The sequence below is a fragment of the Chinchilla lanigera genome, unplaced genomic scaffold (assembly GCF_000276665.1).
Source record: "Chinchilla lanigera isolate Chin_1 unplaced genomic scaffold, ChiLan1.0 scaffold00097, whole genome shotgun sequence".
NCBI lineage: Eukaryota > Metazoa > Chordata > Mammalia > Rodentia > Chinchillidae > Chinchilla > Chinchilla lanigera.
In genome coordinates, this window is record NW_004955498.1 from 2,578,530 (window position 1) to 2,587,266 (window position 8,737).

Sequence of the window (8,737 nt, forward strand, 5' to 3'; positions counted from 1 at the left end):
CTGTTAGGGCATTGAGAGGCATGGAAACTTCAGAGATGGGAGCTACTGGGACGTTTTGTTCATTGGTGGAGCGCCCTTGAAGGGGACTGTGGGATGCTGGTCCCTTCGTCCTTCTCCCTGCTTCCCAGCTGCAGGGAGTGAAGGACTACAGCCAGAATGTGCCCCGCCCTAATTTACTGCCTCAGCACAGGCACCAAAGCTATGGTTAACAACTGTGCACTGAAACCTTGGACTCTGGACCAATCTCAACCTCATTTTCTATTAGGCTCTGGTACCACATGAACTGGGAGGAGATATGATTTTTGCCTCACTTCATCCCTCCTTGCTAGGAAGCCTGTTCTTTTAGTTGAAATGCCTTTATTACTAATGTCCACAACCTGGGTGCCACCAAGGTGTCTTCAGTAATTGAACGTGTTCACAATCTGTGGTTCCTCCTTGTGATGAAATGTTATCAAGAAATGGAAAGGAGCTATCAATGGTTGAAAGGAGGCTGGATGTACTACACATTGTGTAATGTCAACTATACAATCCCAACAAAGTGAAACTGTAGAGAAGAAAAAGATGGTTTAGGCAGCAGCATGAGAAGGATGTGTGTGTTCACAGGAAACCACTTTGAAGATATCAATATGTAATACAACAAGCATTGTTAATTCCCTACCACTTTGTTTGCAACTCTGTATTGTCTGTACTGTTCTTTTGCTATTTTGTAAAAGGTTGTCTGTCTGTTAATGTTTTCCTCCTTTTATTTTTAAAAAAATAAAAAAGAAGGATGTGTGGGTTAAGCACAAGGGATTTAAGGTATTGCCAGTATTATTTAGTGATATTGTGGTGCTGAGTACACAGTGCTATGCATCTTGCAAATCCCACAGAATCAATTACACGAAGAGTGACTTTTAATATAAGCAGCACATGTTAGTTAAAACTAGCTAAGATAATTGTACTACTAATTTCTATTAGTTCATTGAAATTTTGTATTGTTGGATCTATTGTACATGCTCTATCTGGGAATCTGAGCAACTACTTAGAAGATAATAATACACAAAATAATAACCATTGTTAATTTTCTATCATCGTATTTTTAAATTTGATATCATCTTTATTGATTTTTAATTATCTATTAAAAAAAAGGAAAAAATCTAGTGTACCAGTATGGATATTGGCTACCTTCATTAACTGGATGATACTGGAGACAATCATAATTTGTAAAACATATGAAAGAATCATGCCAGTTGTTAGTTATATAGGCAACTTTCTGGAAAGATATAGAAGTGCAGAGAACTTTATTCTATTTGCGCAGTTTTTTGTACTTCTCAATTTTTTTCTAAAAATGTCTAGCATTTAAATAAAATGAAACCTTCAAACACTGTACAATCTAGCAAATATACTGTTGTGCATTTGTCCCAGAGAACCAACAACTATGTTCATCCTAAATCAGTGTGAACATGTTTAGGGCAGCTTCATTTGTAACAGTGAAACACTGGAAACAAACAGCCTAGATGTCCTTAGATGGAATAATGGTTAGAAAAGAAGCAAAATCATTGATACACCCACCCTTGCATTACTGCTCAGCATTGCAAAGAAAGGGACTCTTCATATATTTCTAGAGTACCATGAATCTCCAGATAATTATATTAATGTTATAATAATACTAAAGAAAACACTACTCAACCTTACATATCCTTGTGAATTTATTTGATAACATTATATGAATGACCAAATTATGTAAATGAATAGCACACTGGTGATTTCCAGGGGTGAGGTGGTTGTGAAGGATGTGAGGTACCTCCACAAGGGAAGCAGGAGAGATTCTTATGTTGATGGAAGTGTTAGACATCTTGGCAGCATGCATGTCAATAGCCATTAAAGAATTTGAACAATGGTGATATTTCAATATTTTCCCATTGAAGTTGGGGCTAGAGATTTCACAGGACCTATCTCTGTGCTTTCTTATAGCTGCACTTAAATATACAATCATCTATAATAAAGACCTGACTTACAACACTTGTTTACAAGCATAGCTCCTCTGTATTGCACACACTGATGGTGAATCACCCCACTGCTCCATACCTAGTCAACCACTCCATTCTGGGAAAGTGCTGAAAACAGTGTTAGATTTGTAAGGTCCAATACATTCATTTTACTGTGTCAGAGTGTTGTTCGGGTGTTTTCAAATTTTTTTTTGTTATTTTAGAGGCCTCGTGTTGCGCACTTCATAGGGTTGGAAACAACAAATACCACTATGAGGAAGGTGAGGGGGGAATTAGTGTTTGTGATTTTCCTGGTAGGATCTCTTGTAACCACCATGCTGTATACCGTCTGTTATGGTTTATGTCTGGGTGTCCTCCCAAAGACACATGCCGTCATGGGGCGGGCTTTTAGAGTTTATGGTTGATTCATGGTCCAGTGTTGGAATTATGGATATGAGTGGTACACCTACCCTGGGGAGGGTAGTTTGCATTGCAATGTAAGGGAGGGAATGAGGCTACTTGCCTCTGCTGCTCCTCCCTTTTCCTCTTGTTGCTTTTGCTGTTTTCAAGCTGCCATGAACTGCTTCCCTCTGCCATATGCCACCTTCCCTTGGAGCCAACCAAATACAGACTGAAACCTACACAAACTGTAAGCTAAGTAAGTCTTTCCGTCCTTAACTTTGGGTGTCAGGCATTTTGTCTCAGCAACAAGAGAAAAGTAACAAAGACACAGTCCCTCATCTCCTTCACACAAGACACTACATATTCAGGGAGAAACAGCACTTGCTTTCTGCCTAATGTGCAAAATGGTAAGGGAGAAATTGTTTTAGTAATCTGGCATGAAGCAGTCCTATGTCAGTGGTCAATGAGCCTCTTCTTCATAAGAAGGCAGTGATGCTGTTCTATACTAAGAAAAGAGAGACACCCTAGTGATCCCCTTGAGTATGTCTTTGAGATCCCCTGCTTGGTAAATGAGCAAGGTCACTCTTCATAGGCTGGAAAGGGATTAGAGACCAGTAGCAGAGAAACCTGAGGGAGGAAGGTCTGTGTTACACTGCTCTGTGAGTTACTGCAATTGGCAATGAAAAATGAATGCATAAAATTTAGAGTTTTCCTTATACACATGAGCAACTGAACCAAACTTCTTCCTATTGAGTTCATAATGAATATCCCCTTTGTACTAAGCCCCAAAGTAGTGACAGAATGTGCAGATGTCACCAGCTCCAAGAGACTGGAACCTGGCATAGAGGAGGATGTGCTGAGGACTGCTGGAAGTGATAAGGCAGGAGCGCAGGTCTGCACTGTCTCTGTGCTTCCCCTCCATCTGTTCTGAACTATGCAAGGCCCTTTCCCATTTGGACAGGGTAAGATGGCCATTTCGGGCATCTCTACTTCCCCTCCCCTCTGGTCTGAACTATGTAAGGCCCATGCTCAATTTTAAAATTCAAAGTGGTGATTTGAGGAAAATAGGCCCTTCCATCCCCTCAGAGTTAGCTTTAAATACTTTCTACTTTTTGCAAAAATATATGCGTTCCTAAGATTTGGGAATTTGGGATAAAATAACACTAAGCATATGCTCCTGAGTGGGTTGTAAATGTGCAAATACCAGTACAGGTGCTGAGTGAGACTGACAGCAGCCTGGAGTGGCAGGAGACTTCCTTTGGGGTATAGATGCCAGCAGCAACAGGGGGCACAGTATTTGTACAGTGTCCTTTCTCATGAGAACTGTATGAGGAATCAACCAGATTCCTTGAGCAGGACTTCCTGAAGGTTGTTAATTTTGTATGAAATTAGCAGTTTGAACTCTTCTTCTTAGCAGTATCCATTCAGATCAAGGCCCCTGTCCATGCTGAGGGACTATGCAGTGCCTGCTTTCAGCTCAACTCCTAAACTGATTCTGTGTAATGTTCTCACATGGAAAGAATGACATGCTCATGGTGCTTTTCTGTTGTGCAAATCCCTCAGGGCTTCTTGAGTCACATAGGAGGGACTATGGACGTTATTCTCATCATGCCTCCTCAGGTGGTGGTATTTGCCTGTTCCCATCAGCACCAGGTCCTGTTTTGGGCTGAGTGGGTGGCAGTAGGACACGGAGAGCATAATGCTCTGAACTGGGCAGGTTACAAACAGGTCCAGGAGAGGTCTGGTCAATGGGGCAGAGGAACAGGAGGAGGAAACCTCCAGTCATCACAGGGATTTGGGTAATTTTGACCACACCTGCCATTCACACTGCGAGGACATCACAGCTGCCGTGGATGGGTAGATGCATCTTAAATGCCCGAAGGCTGTGTGTGACATGAAGGAAACTCTGCAGTGAGCATCTGTGGGGCGGCTCATGCCCAAGAACTTCAGGGTGCAGAATCAGCTTGCTTCCCTCATAGGGATCAAACACGCCTGGCTGAAACTCCTAGGTGTGCACACTGAGAGGTCTGTGTGCTGTGAGAAGAGTGCATGAGGATTAAGCCAGTTGTCCTGCCGCACCTCCTGCAGAAATGTCTCTAGTAGATGAGGAATGGTGGTGTTCCTGTAAGTGGTTACACAGAAGAGGCTCACCCAAGCACATCAAATATGATTTAAGGCAAAATTCTCCTCCCTTCTGGGAGTTGTTGAGCATCAGATGTAGGCTTGAAAATTTTCTACTTTTTCAAGCATCACCCACTATGGGACAGATGCTTCTGATATGGCATCAGTCTCATTTGCATGAGCAAGACCTGTTCTTCACCCATTAGCACTGGTCTGTACTTCCCTGCACAGTGACCTCCAGTCGTAGCAGGAAGAAAATTTTCTCCTGTCCTTGAATTCATGGCCATTCTGGGAAGCTGTGAGCTGCTTTTGCAGGGCACATGGCGGTCTTTGTGTGAACATCAGCACTAGTGCCACTGGGCATACTGAAAATCAGGACTTCCCTGTGCGCAGAAACACACCAGAGACTGGAGATGGAAGGTGACTTTTAAAGAAGTACTTCCTTCCTAGTCATGGGCTGGGGAGTTCAGCGACAGCAGATATTTTTCCTTCCTTATACCGTGATTGGCATTGGTCTGTCTCACCTACAACCTGTCAGGGGGCTGTAGGTTTTACCCCTACATGACCTCACGTTCCCACAAATGTGTTATGTGGACCTTTTCTAGTAACTCATTCCAATGAACTCTGACAAAAATGTGAAAATAGTCTCAAAAACAATCCTAACTGACCAACCAAGACAAGGATTAGATTATTCTGCATGTCAAATGGCTTATCATTCAGTAAGGAAAATTTGATAGTGTGCTATTTTGCTTCTTAGGCACACAACCCAGGCTATAAACATCATGGTCCAAAGTTAACTTTTATGTCAAAAAAGCTGTTGCTATTGGAGGGTTTCCAGGGTGAGCAAACCGACAGGCAGGGCCTTCCAAATGATGTGGCTGAGGGCAGGTGACTGTGGGCAGTTCCCTTGGGGTAGGGTTTACCCATCACATGCTCAGTTTTACATTAATTGAGGCCAGTCCTCAGTGCCTTGGCCATACGGTCTTTCTACACATTGGGAGATACATTTTATTTCAATAGAATAGAAATAAATTCAAAAACAAAGCTGTGTTCATGTTGGTAGCAATAAAAAACAGGGTACGCACTATCACTTCACACTGAGTCTAATGCTGGTCGCATCATTTACCACACAGGGATCCTGAGAAGTTCCCAAGTGCAACAGGCCTCAAGTACTTCATCTATAAAATGGGTTTGACATACTTTTTTGCTGTAGGATCAGTGGAATGTAACAAATGTATAAAAATATCTGGCAGAATGTCTGACATACTGTGTGCTGAATAATTGCTGATAAGTAGCTGGTTTGTAGCATTACCTTAAAGTCTGATTCTATCAGTCTTATTCTGGAAAAAATTGTGTGTTTCCTGGGAAAGCTATAGTTCACAAGGAAAAGGAATGAAAATTCAGCAAAAAATGCTACTCAGAAATCATGCCTGCAAGAGCATGTATTGCATGATTAGGTGTTGAGGAGTCTGTCCCTGCTGAGACCAACTAATTCACAGCTTGTGGAAAATGGGTTAAGAATCATGCTCCCCTTCCTGACAATTTCACTTCCAATGGAATGAAAGATTTTAATCATTTCACCTTCACCAAAATCTAGTCTTGGGGATCACAAGGCCTCTATGACAATGAGGCCTAGAACAATGCCATCCCAGTGACAAGGGCAGCTCAGTGCACATGCAGGTCAAAAAAATTTCAAAGAAAATTACATATCCCAATATTACTAGCGTAAACTTCCTTCACGATGGAAATGATTGAAAATTCTCACAGATTCAGTACTGGAGTGAGATGGTGCAGATACATGTATACACTGATAATTTCTCTCCAGGGTGAAATACTTGGTCAGCCAGTCATCTGACCACTTATGTAACACATAAACATCACTGTCTAGATCCTCATGCCCATCTTGTAAGAGTGTTTACCACAAAGTGGACTCATGAGAGGAAGGTGTCCCCAGAAAAGCAGGCAAAGGGCACTGCAAGATCCTGGAAAATGGACACTCTCAGCAGAGAGCAGAGCACATGGTCAAGGACTTTACAGCCTCAGTTTACCTGAGAGTCACTTTTATCTCTCAGGAAGTCCCTGCAGATGTGGGGCATAAGCCTCCTTGTTCATACTCTGTGTAGGACCACTCTTCTCATCTTTATTGTACATGAGGATTTCTCTTGTCATCATCTACCATCTAAAGGTGTCCTACAAACAGTCTTCCATGCTCTTAGGCTTTTGTCTTAGGCCCAAGACACCATATCTGAGGGTCTGGCCCTAGCTAGCATGGAGCTGCATTGAAATCAGCTCCTGCGGAATCAACTGCAGGAACCCAAACCCAAAACTGTCCCAGCTCTGTGCTCACCCATGGCTGCTCTGTGCTAGATTCCACCCCTCAGGGCTCCGAAAACTTCCTTGTAACTTCCTTGAGGACATCACTTTGTCTCCCGAAACTGGGGGTATTCCTGGACTCCATCATCGTATTGCGTCACTTTGACCCTGATTAGTGTAGTGTGCTCATGTCTCCACCACAGACACAGGGCCTTATCAAGGGCACACGTGCAATAAAGGGTCTCTTATTTATGGAGAGTAAATTTGCCCAGTATAACGAAGAAGTCAAACAAATTCAGGTGTACATATGTTTTTAATAGTATAGAACAATAGGAAAAAAAAAAGAATCTGAGAACAGATTTTTATCCTTATGTCTATTTCTAGGCTAGATCTAACTTCATGCAAAATTATACATTTGCAAGGAAATCCCTGTTCCAATCTTATGTTAGCAGAAATAAAATGCATGGCTCCCTTGTTTGATTGGGAAAACAGGAAAGGCACTTACATTTGGAGCAGAGAAACAAAATACAATTGTGAACAAAGTCACAAAATCATATTCACATCAGAAATCACAATTAAACATCAATATAAAAGTAAAGATACATGTGAGATCAGCATCATTCTTCAAGTAAGATTTGCAAGCTACTTAAATCTCTCAAAGAAACAAGACTTCAAAAAGTCATAAAGAAATCACATATCCATTAAGGAGTAATCCAAGCAGAACAAACATCAAGATGGCATGCACTGTATTTACCCTCTCCCTTGTACTTCACTACTTAGAACAATGCCCGTTATCCAGAAGCATGAACTGACATTGGGCCTCATTTCACGTGGGGTGGAACCTAAGCAGTGACGTGGTTATGGAACATTCCCTTTGCCTGTCACTCATTCTGACCTTTATGGGCCCTCAATTTACCATTTGTCTTTTTCAGAGACTGCTTGTGTATATGTGGGTAAGATTTCAGATCTGTCCTATGAAGGCTGAACATGTGCATCAGGACTTTCATCTGGGTGGTTTCAGCGTGGGCTCTCAGACCCCACAGGAACTCATATCGAGCAGAATCACTGTTAGGAACCTGCTGGTACACAAGGTACCCTTCCTGAACCAAATCTTCTGTGATGAATTTCCAGGGATCCCCAGTAACGTGCTGCCTCTCACCTAATGCCTGCCTGTTTCTCAGTAGGTCTCTTAGGCCTCCCTCACTAAGTTGCTTGCCTTTTATAATGATTGTACTCAGTATGAGTATCAGGAGCTCTGCTTTGGGAGAGATCTGGACCTCGTTATCTAGTATCCCATTATCAGTGAGGCCCAAGATGGGGACAGGCTCATAGGTGTGGCCAGGAGCATCCACTTCCTTCAGATCAATGTCAAAATTCAGATACATGCACTCACAGAGAAGCCTGAAGATCAGAGGGCAGTGCACATGATAATCATAGTCCACAACATGCAGCATTTCTTCCACTGTGATCTGTTCCTGCTTTTGATACCTTTGGAGCAAGAATGACAGCAATTTATCTAAGTTGTCATTTAGGAGCTCACCCTGCATGATCTGAGGTGCCTCCTTGCCCTGGAATGAGCTCGCACCCTCCTCTCCTTGCCTACTGGAGCCCTCACAGCATTGGCAGTGGGGGGAGCAAAGATGCCCTGAGGATTCTGAGAACAACTTGGTGTCCCAGGCCCAGGCTCTTCTCTTGCTGTGGGTCCCACTGAAGCATAGGAGGAAGAGGAGGAAGAGGAAGCACTGGCTGCTGCTTCCTTCTCCTCAGCCTTGAGGACCTGCACACCCATGCGGACTGGTGTACTGCTTTGAGCAGGATGGCAGATCCCGAGCTTTTTGTCTTGGTTCCCATGACTACGAGGCATCTTGGTGTTCCCTGTGGACAGCAAGAGCTTGTTGAAGACTCCGATGGCTGGAGGAGAGAGGTAGATGATT

At 42.9% G+C, this 8,737-nt stretch overlaps 1 protein-coding gene across 1 annotated transcript; it reads right to left on the minus strand.

The window, feature by feature from the left end:
- Positions 1 to 7,684: 7,684 nt before the first annotated feature.
- LOC102019294 (melanoma-associated antigen 10-like) lies at positions 7,685 to 8,350 on the minus strand. Its single transcript, XM_005406471.1, has one exon. The coding sequence runs from the start codon at positions 8,348 to 8,350 to the stop codon at positions 7,685 to 7,687; it is 666 nt and encodes a 221-aa protein (XP_005406528.1).
- Between the last annotated feature and the right edge of the window lie 387 nt (positions 8,351 to 8,737).

Coding starts and splice junctions, on each gene's coding strand:
- LOC102019294 (XM_005406471.1), bottom strand. CDS start 8,350: ATGCAGGGTGAGCTCCTAAATGACAACTTAGATAAATTGCTGTCATTC.